The sequence below is a fragment of the Caloenas nicobarica genome, chromosome 19, assembly GCF_036013445.1.
Source record: "Caloenas nicobarica isolate bCalNic1 chromosome 19, bCalNic1.hap1, whole genome shotgun sequence".
Classification (NCBI taxonomy): Eukaryota; Metazoa; Chordata; class Aves; order Columbiformes; family Columbidae; genus Caloenas; species Caloenas nicobarica.
In genome coordinates this window covers 7824973-7837250 of record NC_088263.1, presented here as the reverse complement: position 1 = coordinate 7837250, position 12278 = coordinate 7824973, and the positions used below count along the sequence as shown (strand labels likewise).

At 44.5% G+C, this 12278-nt stretch overlaps 1 protein-coding gene across 2 annotated transcripts; it reads right to left on the bottom strand.

Annotated features, from left to right (window-relative positions):
* Window positions 1-411: 411 nt before the first annotated feature.
* Window positions 412-12223, bottom strand: GTF3C4 (general transcription factor IIIC subunit 4). Of its 2 annotated transcripts, XR_010607270.1 has the most exons (7): window positions 11852-12223; window positions 9270-11090; window positions 7359-7489; window positions 6593-6681; window positions 5117-5568; window positions 2947-3105; window positions 412-855 (listed from the first exon to the last, which is right to left on the bottom strand). XR_010607270.1 is itself a non-coding variant. In XM_065648419.1 (5 exons), the coding sequence occupies exons 1-5, from the start codon at window positions 12221-12223 to the stop codon at window positions 5504-5506; spliced, it is 2478 nt and encodes an 825-aa protein (XP_065504491.1). In that variant the 3' UTR covers window positions 412-5503. The 2 variants fall into 2 exon arrangements, 1 of the variants encoding a protein (XP_065504491.1); XM_065648419.1 differs by having other exon boundaries at window positions 412-5568.
* Window positions 12224-12278: the final 55 nt, after the last annotated feature.

The window sequence follows — 12278 nt, the reverse complement described above, 5'->3', positions numbered from 1 at the left end:
AAGAAAGTTGGTTCTTTAGCGTAATTATTTTCTGGAGCTGGAGTTGCTGTGGCAGTTTGGGAGGTCAGGGAAAAGGGGTTGAGCCTGTGCTGGTGAGGAGAAGGGGGTGGCTGTGTGGCTGGAGGCACCATCAGAGCCCAGGTGCTCTCCCAGCCTTTACCACCAGTGTTCTGTGACAGTGGGCACAGTGAGGTTTTTATTACTAAGCTTTTTTTTTTTTTTTAAAATGTGAAGTCTTATGCCAAATGACCGAGTGTGTAACCATGCTGCTCTTTCTTGTCAGTCTCGGCTCTCAGCACCCCACATCCCTCCCAAGAGTTCAGTCCCTTAAAATACAGACATTACAAACAAGTACTTTATTTATTTATTTAGAATAAAAAAGGAGCAGGATTACAATGCTACTGTCAAAGTATACAAAACATTCATCCATTTTACAGAACGTGCCATATGCACAGCATCAATATTTACAGCAAGTTTGTCAGACCCTCCCATGAACTAAGGCTCAAAGAAAAAAAATCCAGGAACTAAAGAGTCAAACTCATCTTTGCTTTTTGTTTGGCCTGGGGACCGTGTGGTCGGTCAGCTACAACACTTGCACCCCAGAACAGAATTCAAGTAGCATGATCAACTACGTTAGTGGAGCAATCAAATAAAACTCCCCTCTGAACAGTTCCACTTGAATGGCTCTTGGGTTTTCCCTTTTCATGGCTGGCCTCTGAGTTTTGTGTTAAATAGGAATGTGGTGGGGCTGGCTGGCCCTGTAACTCCCCTGTGGGCTCTCAGCGATGCCCGAGTCCTCCTGGGATGACGGTGCTTCAAGAAGGACATTCGCATTTGGGTTGATTCAGCTGCAGCCTAGGACAGCACAGGGAATTACTCCACTTTCTGCCCCGAAATGCAGTGTAGTTAATACTACTTAGTGCCTCGTGTCCCAGCTGCATTGCAACAGCGAAAACAGGCAGCTGTGACACTCCTGAGGTCACCACTCAGACCATCACAGAGCAGCAGGAGTTCAGGTCTTTTGAGTGAAGGGTGTTAAAAACTGAGTTAGCATTAAAAAACTAGCGACGGGATAAGAATATTCCAACTGACACCAAGGGTCTGGGAACGTCTCTAATGTAAAGTATGAGTTAGAACTGAGTACAGCCAAAGATCAGCACAGACAGAAATTTAAGCGAGAGTATGTATCAAGGTCCTACTCAGTTGGAAATGAAAAGAAGAGCTCTGCGGGCATTGCTGTGCACACACCCCATGTGCAAGCTGTGAAAAACTACCCTGGATTGAGACTTCCAAGAGAAGGCTCAACTCCGTCTTGTTAAGATTTCTGCACCTTCAACAGGTAGGACAGGACTCCAGATGAAGAGCCAGGCTCAAGTTGTCCTTGTTTACCCACACAGAGGGAAAAAAGAACAGCTTTCCAACCTGGTATTTACCAGCGGAGCTATAAACTATCTCCACACAGACATTTGTACTGGTTCTGGTTAAAGAATAAACCCTTCCCAGTCCGGTAGCAATTGTGCCTGCAAGGCCACCCAGTTCGTGAAGCAGTGGCCAAGTAATAAAGGGCGGGCTTTGTATCTGAGAAATTAAACTTGTACAAGCAAGTCTCCTGTAAATGTTAGTTTAGGGCATAACAGCACAAGTGTGATTTGTTTGCCTTTAACTAGGAGGATAAATGTTTGCGTTCAGTTCTTTTATGTCAAGAAACCCTTAATGAGGATAGAATAAATGGTGTTATGCTGCTCATAATCACTGGTGATACACTAGCCAGTGGAAAACCTGGCAAGTTTAAGAAAATCAGGGAAATATGTATTGCCTGTATGTATGTATTAGCAATCACCATTTTTCCTCTCTAGAAATATACAATAGGATTAACAGGATGGGGGAAAAACACAAACGGAAAGGATGATTGAATAACGAAGTCCCCAGCCTGTGGGGGCTGAACTGGGGTAAAAGGCAGCAGCGAGTTCCACTGTCACCAGTTCCAGAGCAGGTGTAGTTTGGAGACCCAAGACAGAGTCCTCGTGACCCCAAACTATCACTTCAGTTCCAACAATGACACCAGCATCCGGGCACTAAGCAGCTGAACAGCCCAGAGCTGTTCTGCTGATCTTTCCACCCTGGACTAGCCTGGATTTCTTCATCCCAGGGGAGGAGGGATAAACTCTCGTTAGCGGCACAAGTAGTACATCTTAAAACGCTCTAATACCAGAAGCCACTTATCAAAGACAATGACACATTAGCTCCAGACACAGAACACAGCCTCTCTGGCTGTTAATTCTCAGATGCAACAGCAAATACTACAATAACTGCTGCTTCCTTTGGAAGTGAGGCACCATAAGCAGCCAGTGTTCACCACCAAATGCAGTTGAGGGGGGCCTTAAACTACTCACTTGTTTGAAACATCTTACAAAACTTAGGGCAAAAACTTAGTGAGATGAACTCTGATTTTGTGTGATTTATTCTTTGCATACTTCATATTGTGAAACAGACTAAGCCCAATATTGGATAGGTTTGCTATGTGTTAGTTTGAGAAGGCAGCTCTGTTAATGGCAAAATAATGTGAGGATCTGGCAGCAGGTGCTCGTACCTTCCTCACCCACCCACCTTCCCTGTGTGGGGTGAAAACAAGGGTTTGATTAGGACAGCGTGAGGGATAATGCACCAAGGGGCATCTGCAGCCCTGTGGGTTGTTACAGACTCCGGCAGAACGGGCCTGAGCTCCACAGTCCCAAACTGTGAGTCCCAAGGCCAGGACAGATTAAAGGTGTCTTGAAGGAAGATTCAGCTGCCAGCTGGGCAGAAAAATCCAGTAAGATCAGCATCAGAGGCTAAATGCTACTGGTCTGAGGTGTGCTATGGTATTCAAGCCTATGCTAGTTAAAAATACACTTGAGGACCAGTGATAGTTTAAAAAAAAAAAAAGAAATTACAATACCGCTTTACCTGTTGTGAATGGGTCAGGGTGAGAAGGGAAAGCTTTGCGCTAAAGGATCTCCACTGGCATGCAGACAAAGCCGACATCGTTGGCTTTAAAACTCCATTCTTCCAGCAGTCATAAGTCAGGTTAAATAAAGTGGCAATGGTATTTTGAGTATCTACTGCCTTGAAAGACAAGGAAAATAAACATTAATGCTGTGACATGAATGCTGGGGGTACTAGAGCTTCTACATGTCTAAAGCATTAAAAGTCAATCCAGGGAAATTCAAGAGAACTGCCAGAAGTAATCACCAGGAATTAATCTAATGAGATCATGTTGAACCTTTGGTCAGCTAGACTTAAACATTTCAGCAGATCAGGATATTACGATGGTTTCTAAGCCAACATCAAAGAAATGTTCTTTGACTTTTTTTAAAAGCACTTACACGTGGCTCTGGAGAGCTCTCTCATCTTTTCCAGTCAGGTGAATTTGTAAATGGGAACACTTGCTGACAAACTGGTCAGGACTGCCTGGACAGGGACTTGCAGCTTCCACTTAAAATGTTTTCTCCACTGCTGCGAATAAACCTTCTGTTCAGCTCATACTGGAAGTTGATTTTCCATCCCAGCCCTCCAAACCCCATCAGCACTGGGGGGAAGGTAAGTGCTGCCCCAGGTACAGTACCCAGCCTTGAACTACGCACACGTTGGGTATCAAGGTTACTTGTTGTTTTACTGGATGCTATCATGATCTACATCTTCCTTCTTTGCAGACACACAAGTAATTTCAATTTGCAATGCACAGCAATAAAAAACTAAACATTTCTTTAATACAATTATGATATCGCTTCCAAGGATATTTACAAACAAGGCTAATTATTTTACAGATGAATGTGCTTCTGCTGCTCTAGTCTACTATATTAATATTCTCAGTCAAAGCACTGTCATGCTTAATGCATGAAACACTGAATAGTAAGGACAGTTGACCTGTTCAAATGTTAGCTGAAAAAAAGTTGCTCCTACTAAAGATGAAGGAACATTAAAAAAATATGCATAGTCAGTAAATCAAGGAAACAAGCACCAATCTATACATGCATTGTTGGAGGCTGATACTGGCAGGACAATTCCTTGATTTCTCAAAGAGCTGCAGAGGACTTTACGCACAGTTAGAAATCTCATGAATCACAAACAGGGCAACACATCCGAGTGTCCAGATCGGTACTCCAAAGAATGTAAATACATGAACTTTAGATTATTTGACAACATGGATTTAAGTTAACAAGACAAACCATACCAAATAACCACACACATTTTGGAGGTATTATTCCTCTAACACTGCATAGGAAGTTGAAAAGGATTCTCCTGCTCCCCACAGGAACGAGATGCCAAAGAGAGACGGGTGTTTTCTTCTGACAGAAGGCAGAATGAATTTCTGGTCTCGGCCACACTACATCATTGATTTAAGAATCTCCTGATGGAAGTCAGGGTTACGCGAGAACAGCTTCACCAGACCACGACCACCTGTGGAAACTTTCCCTACAACATCTTAACCATAGGGGCGGTTGAGTTTTGGGGTGGTTTGGCGTTTTTTACTGCATTATTCTGAAAAGAGAAACTGTCAGGTGGGAGCGATTACTTGTGTGTTGAACTGCTGTAAAGCTCAATTTCTCTCTGAGGGAAACTCGATTCAGTTGAAAATAAGGTAAATTGGTAATGTTTTTGGTAACTGAGTTACACTGGGAAAGAGGATTCCTGCTGGTAGCAAGTGAAACCAAAGGCATTTACATCGGCAAAAGCAAGGAAGTGTTTAGAACTTAGTTCAGAAAAAGAAAGCGGGGCAAAAGACTTCAGAGCATTGGAAATTAGATATATATTAGTGTTTAATCTAATTGCTATTAGTGTAATAATTATGACATTTAAAAATTATTCTTACTGATCCATATCTGACCCAGGCAGCCAGTATTACCCTTCTGACTGCAATACTGTTGTAGCAGTTAAGAAGCAGTTATTCTTTTAGACTTTAAAGTGAATATAATATAATGGCCAATTTCTTTCATATGGCTGTAACTGGCACATGCTTCACTCTGGAAGAAATTAAAACCACAAATTATTTTGATAGTTTAATATTCTGCAGCAAGTGCCAGTGCTTGTTAAAAAGCAAACAAGAGCACTACAAGCTGAAGCCTTCTCTACCCACCAAGACCACTCAAGAGGCAGCTCCGCTGTTCCCGTCCTAGCTTTGGGGAAACCTCACGCTTGTGGGGCAGAAAGGACAGTTCACCCCACGCGCTTAAGACTTCAGTGCCTTGTCAGTGAAAGGAAGCGTGTCCAGCTGCTGATGCTTCAATCGTGTGCATTTCCAAACCCTTTATAAACTCGCTCTTCCAGGTGTACTCCTGTTTCTGGAGCATGGAATAGGCTCTGGATTTAAGGAGTTTCTAGATCCTCTGATGTTCTATTTACAGGGTCATGGACAATGTCTTCCCCCTCCAGTAAAGTCTGTATTCCTGCACTCAATATCCTTCCAGACTGAAGGGAGCTCATGCAGTACACAAAATACTTTCAGTCTTTTCATAGCTCTTCTCTAGAACACAGGAGAATCACAGAACGTGCAAGGTCCTTGCAACAACCTCTTGATCCATTCAGGATCTGCAAATAAGAAAACAAGTTGTTAAAAGCTGGAGGTAGGTGTCGTTCCTGTTTCATCTCTGAGATGGACAAACTCAACCATAATCCTGAAACAGTTTGTACAAATTCATCATGCACGATTACCAGAGAGTTCAGAAGGAATCCAACTCTATTTCTGTCTCGAAATTTCAAGTAATGCCAGTTTAAACCTCACTTCAGCAAGGGACAAAATTAAGTTGAAACAGTCCATGCTATATCATTACATCCTCATCTAAATAGCTACATAGGAACAAAAAAATTAAAGGATCACCATGCCACAAAGGTAGTGGTCTCATGTTCTTATGTGAAGGATGTAATTTCAGTTAGTGCAGTCCTTGGTTCCTGTTTCTTTGCCCCTCTCCAATATAAGAAAATTGAGTTTACAGCCTGTCTCTACAGAGGTTTAAGTTCTGTAGTTGATTCTTAGTGCTGACTGGAATACCAACATATTATGGGGAGAGGAAAAGTATCACCTGCACTTTAGGACAAACTGTTAAGAGTACTTCATTATTTTTTTTAAATGTACCAGTTGGGAAGAAAACAATTTTCTTGCGCAGCCTGCCATTATTGTCTCTGAATGATGTACTTACAGCAGGTTTGGGACCTAAGCCAGCAAGGTGACAACTATTAATATTTCTTAGCCTGTGCTGGATCAATACAGCTTGCACTGAAACCATGTCAAAGACCCTCAGCTTTTGCAGAACTGGATGCTAATATATTCCACTCGAATATAAACTAACTGTTGTAGCACTCCAGCACAGATCATGTGTTTACTTGGCTCTCATTAAAATGGAGTATTTAGAAATTAATTTCTGCAGTCACTGTTTTGTAATTAACATATGCCACTAATGCATGGACAATGACAGGACACAGTGAAATGCAGGGTACTAGTACTTCACGTAACTGCCTAAAAGCAGAAAGTCAGTGAAATTAATTCAAGTCACGCAGCTAAATCTGAAGAACACAGAACCCTTTGAGCCCCACTCAGCCACAGGAACGGTTTTACCTTCTGGGGTTGGATGTCGTGCGATGCTGTCGTGAAGCAAACACCTCCTGTACACCAGACTCTGACAGGACTGGTAGGTTAGAAAGCACCTGTAAAAGGACAAGTGGGTTTGATCAAGAGATTTTATTGATGTTTTTGTGACCTGCTCCTATCCCATGACCTGATGGTTACCGCCCAGGGGAAGAACCAGTGTCTTTGAGGCAATGACTATTTAGCCAAATTAGCACATAAAATTTTTAGGCAAATGTTTTACTTTACGTGACAGACTACTGACTTGCCAAGTCTCCAGGGACAATCACTATGTACTCAATACATCGCTGTTGGAAGATTTCCTTTTTGAGATATTCCAGAACTTGTCTCACTTCTCAGTGTGGCTGCTTCCTATCATTTTTTGTTAAATTACTTTGTTTTCAAATGCTGAAGTAGCTAGAACAAACCCTCCTTCATGTGCTGTTCCAAAGGATGATGTGTGCTTGAATTTCCCCAACCAGTTTCTCCCTGTCCCCTCCCTCCCCGTTTGAAAAGTTAAATGAACAAATGTGTTTTATTTTAACAACAGTATCCTGATAAGAGAACCAAATCCAATCTGTAATGCCCTCTCTCCCTCATGGAAGCGGACAGATAACAGCAACAATTACAATTAACAGCAGCATAGACAAAATGCTTCATGACTTTTGACTCCGATACTAAGCAGTGTGTTACGTTAGCTATTTAATTAAGTTTAAATCATCCAGAGGAGGGCAAAAACTCTTTAAGAACCAATTACCTGAGCCAAATATGTCCATTGGAGCAGACTGCCTGTTTGCGATCAGTGAAGGGCAGGATCTCTTTACACAAGCTGCAGTGCTCTGGAAAAGTCTGTTTGTTCATTTTCTTGAGGATATGCCCGATCAGCACCTGGGAACACAGAGCGGTCAGCACTGTTCAGAGCAAAGCAGCCGCCTACTGAAAGGTGGAAATGTCTTGCAGGATATTGCAGTTTCTGAATATGATACAGGGTGCAAACATCTGTGCTCTGCACTGAATTCAAAGAAATAACAGCATAAGATATATAACACATTGATAAGTATTTATTTATTCTCATTTTATTGTAATCTAAAGATTTCTGTCGCACAGTAAAGGGATAGAGAACTTAAGAGCGGTGGTGTTACCCTACAAATTGACAAAGTACTGAAGACATTGGTATCGTGTCACTTCAGAGGATGCCACTGACAGTTCCAGCAATGCTTTGACGTTCTCATGCTTATCACAATGAATGTACTAAAAAACTCCTGTTCAGAAATTACCTGGATGCATGTCTTCAGCAGTCATCTTGGAGTATGTGTAATGTTTATAGTAGAACATTTACGTGATCAAGTTTGTCTCTGACCTTTCAATAGATACAAACCACATCCCAAGGACCTTTAAAATGTGGCAGCAAACTGGATAGATAAAATAGAATTTGGAAGTCAGCTTTTAATCGCTGTCAGAAGAATAATCTTGTTTACAAGATAAGAAAACTCTCAAACCTTCAATTCATAGTAATGGGATGCTGGAAAAACCCAGCTGTTCTGCCAGAATAACCCTTCGAGTGAATTACTGAAGGCCACACCATGTGGGCCGCTTGCTCCTAAGCAGCAGAGAGAACACCGCACTCCACCAGTGCTGGAAACATGCTCCCTTCCCCTGCCCATCTAGGTGCAACGGAAAGGGTGATTTTTAAAGTTCAAGTGATTTAAGGACTTAGGTACTGAACAGAACTGTTCTCTGCTCATACAAAGAGATGCAGAGACATCTGAGATGTTCTTTTCATCAAGTCATAAGCGCCGGGAGGCTGATGGCAGCGTTCCCGCTGAAGCTTCCTTTGTCTGATGTCTATATTCAGAAAACTTCCTTGCTCAGTGCCAGGTTCACTGATCACTTATTTCCTGCCACATATGCTTACTCCACACATTGCAGAAGGCAGGACAATGTCCTCGCAGTTCTGCTTTTATTTTGGAGGCAGTATTGCAAGTTTGGGAAGATTTCTGGTCCTGGCCAAGCATTCAGTTATGCTTATTTACTGTAGTTCGATAAATGCAAGTGTGCCTGAAGGTTCAGCCCATATATGTTGTAACAGAGACATTCAGTCAGCTTGGTCCAAGTCCTGGATCACTGGATTCAACTCATAAAACACAATCACTTTCTGAACCCATCTTTTTGCTGAAGGCTTATGGAGCACTGACAAGACCTGACATAGCACCTGAACAGGGAAAGGACTTTCAATTAGAAATACTTCAAGAAATGATACTACATCTCTGAATATTAGAACTGCAGACTAACTAACCAACTAGAAAAAATACCTCCTAAGCTTAGTTTTGTAGAGATCATAGATTAAATAATCTTAGCCATGAAAGTACATGTTCTAAACCCACCAAGCCAGTGGAATAACTGTGGTTCTCTCCCTTGTTCTGCAAAAATTCAGATACGCTTATTCTTCATTGTACCTGATCCAAATTTCAACATCTGTATTTACATTTCCTCCTAATCCATAATTTCAAGGGAGGACAACTTAAACTGTATGCTCTATAGAAGCTGACTGGCAAGGAGGACATGATTACGGTTCTCTTTCCCACCCCTGAAGTCTTCATTTAAAGATTTGGAAGGGGGAGAAAGAAATCCCTTGTACCGAATCCCCAGAGCATAGAGGCGCACTTACTCGTGCTGTTCTGTCATCATAGCCATCATCGGACATTAAGAAGTCACAGACTCCTCTGGTAGGAATACTGGTGTTTTCCGTAATCCATGTGTGTAGATAAACTTCTCCCAACACCCGTTTCATGTGTTCTCGCGTCAAGTGCATTTCTACTGCCTCAATTTGTGCCTGTATTTCGAGCAGCTTTTCTTCCATTGGCTCGTGGCCTCCTATGTCACTTGACGGAGGAAGAGAATCATCTGCAGTGTCATCTATGTCCATACCTTTGCCTGCATCACATGCGCTCTGCTTGCTGGCTTGTTTGGAAGTTCCTTCCTCTTGATCGTCTTCAGTGCTGCCCATCCCAGGGGAGTCTGATATCAAGATTTTTGCGTCCTCATGTGAAGGTCTCCACATGACCTCTGAGGGAGCTTTCTGCATTGACTGGTACAAAATCCTCAGGAGAAATAGCTTAAACCGCCAGAAGTAAGTAGAACCGCAGCTCTCAATCTTTTTATCCAGTGCTTCCTGGAGGAATTGAGGAATATGCTTATCCTTCAAAATTTTCCAGCGTACAAGATCCGTCAAATCCACTTGCCGGAAAAGGTTCTGAACAGAAGATTCCAAGAGCTGCGCAGCTGCCTCCTCAAAAGTCTTAAGGGTTACAAACTGGACTTGGTAGTTTTTGTTAACTGGGTGAAGGCCGTTAGTCATGCCCTCTGTCGTAATAACCGCCAAGTACGCACCGCATGGGCTAACAGCTATTCCGTGAGTCCTGACGGAGCCAAACACCTCCGAGACCTTAATCAGCTGGTGCTCAAACTTTAAAGCAACGTCCGTGAATATGGGAATCAGCTGCCTTACCTTTCCATCGCTGGAGCACGTGTACACCGTGCCGTTCTGCTTGTCTGCCGTCATGGATACAATCGGCAAAGAATGAAGCCCCGTCACATGGGAATTATGGACGTTGAGACCCGCTTTGGATATCAACAGGAGACACCAGAACACATAAGGTCCTCGCGCAGCCACCACCAAGCTACAACTACATTTCTGGTAGGGGTGGTAAAGAGGAATACATTTGATGCTATGCACGGGTAACTGGTCCATTTCTTGCCACAAGACTATGGGCTGTCTCAGCGTAAAGTAGCCTTTGACTGCTTTTAGATTGACGGGGAGGATCTTAACAGGTCCAAAAGCACTCCCTACAATAAGTCCGCTCATCTTTCGGTTGTTATGTTCATATTCCCACCAAGACAACACACTGGGGGAACTTATTCCAGACTCTATGGTATTGCAAGAAGTAATCGATTCCTTCCCCAGAAACGGAAGCTGAAATTGCCAAACCGCAATGTTACCGTTTTCAAAGACAACTGCCAAGAGCACACTGCCGACATCCCAGCATTCGTTGTTGTGTTTGACCTGCTGAGTGGTGCAGATGCCTGACCACTCCATGCGCACTGGAGTCTGCATGCTGTGCCGGCGCTGAAATTCGGAGAAGTCTCCTAGTTCTCCCCTGGGAGTGTCAGCTTTAGAGAGTTTGTAACTGGCTTCATACAAACGCTCCCCGTAGATTTCCGTCAGGTCCACCAGCTGCACCCACTGCAGCCTGTTGAGGTTTGCGTGGATGGTCAATCGATTGTCCATGGTTAAAGCTGCCAGAAGGCACCTCCCGTTGGCGTCGCAGCCCAGCGGTGACCAGCTGGAATACTTGAATCCTCGCATGGGCGGCAGCGACTTCCCCTCGGGATTAAAGACTCGGTCTAGCATAAAAGTTTGACTGATGGTTGGATCCACTGAATTTGCAAACTTTTCTCTACATTCTGCTACCTCCTTTTTTGGACCAACCTAAAAGACAATAAAAAATACTTTAAAAAACAGAAGTAGAATTTTTTTTTAGGGACACTTTCCTGGAATTAATCCCATTCTCTATCACAACCTATACTACGCTGTTCCAATGACTGATTAACCTCACTCTTAAAGCCTCAAACTTCAATTGTTGACTTGAATTTGTATAATTTTGACTTTCAGCTATTGAATCTTTTCTGAACTGAAGGGCCTGTTTTCATACTTCTGTTCTCAAGTGCGTACTTAAAGGTACTTGGTATAACATTCAAGCTGTAAAGCACTCAATAGTTCAAGTTATTCCATATTCTCAGCCTTATTTTGGAACAAAAGCTCAGATCCACAGCAACAGAATTATTATTTAACGAGATAATTCACCCAGACTTGCGACCTCTCTGTGCTAAGAAGTTAAAGTCAGATGCGCTCCTGAAGCACAAAACAGCCCCTGCTGCAAAAACCTTCCAGCTTAGACAGCAAACGAGGAAATACTCGTACTTGAGACTGCACTGCCATAATCGTCATCAAAGTACTGGAGCTCGAGCGATCCTTAGAAAAACTACCGAGCTTTAGAATCCCTGAAATCCACTCGGTACATGATGCTGTTGCACCCTGACATTGGGCTGGACACGGTTACCCCCTTTTAAACGAACCAGCCCTGCAGCCAGTCGTGGGGCGGCAGGAGCAGCCGGGGGGCTGCGGCCCCGGGGGCTCCCCTGCCCGGGGGGACCCAGCGCGGCGGCCCCGGGGCCGGTTGTGCCGCTCACCTTGAGGTGACAGGCGGCGGCGGGCGCGGGCACGGCCGTGCGGTGGATCACCATCTCCTGCCCGCCGCTGTGCACGTCGCTGAGCTGCTCCAGGACGGCGATGCTGCGGGCCGTGCTCACCGACACCCGGTGATCCTCCGACCAGGCCAGCGGCTCCAACCCGCTAACTCCGTGCTGCAGCCGCACCGCCGGCTCCCGCCGCACCGCCGTCAGCCGGAACCCGGCGCTCGGAGCCGCCGCCGCCTCCTCGACCAGCGAGTCGAGCCCCAGCGGCGGCTCCTCCTCCCCCGCCGAGAGCGAGGGGCTGCCCCCGCTGCCTCCAAGCTCCGCCGCCGCCATCTTCGCCGCCGCCTCCTGGGCCGCAGCGCGCATGCGCGGCCCCTGCCGAAGCCCCCGGCCCCCCCAGGCTGGGGCTGCCCCGGCGCCG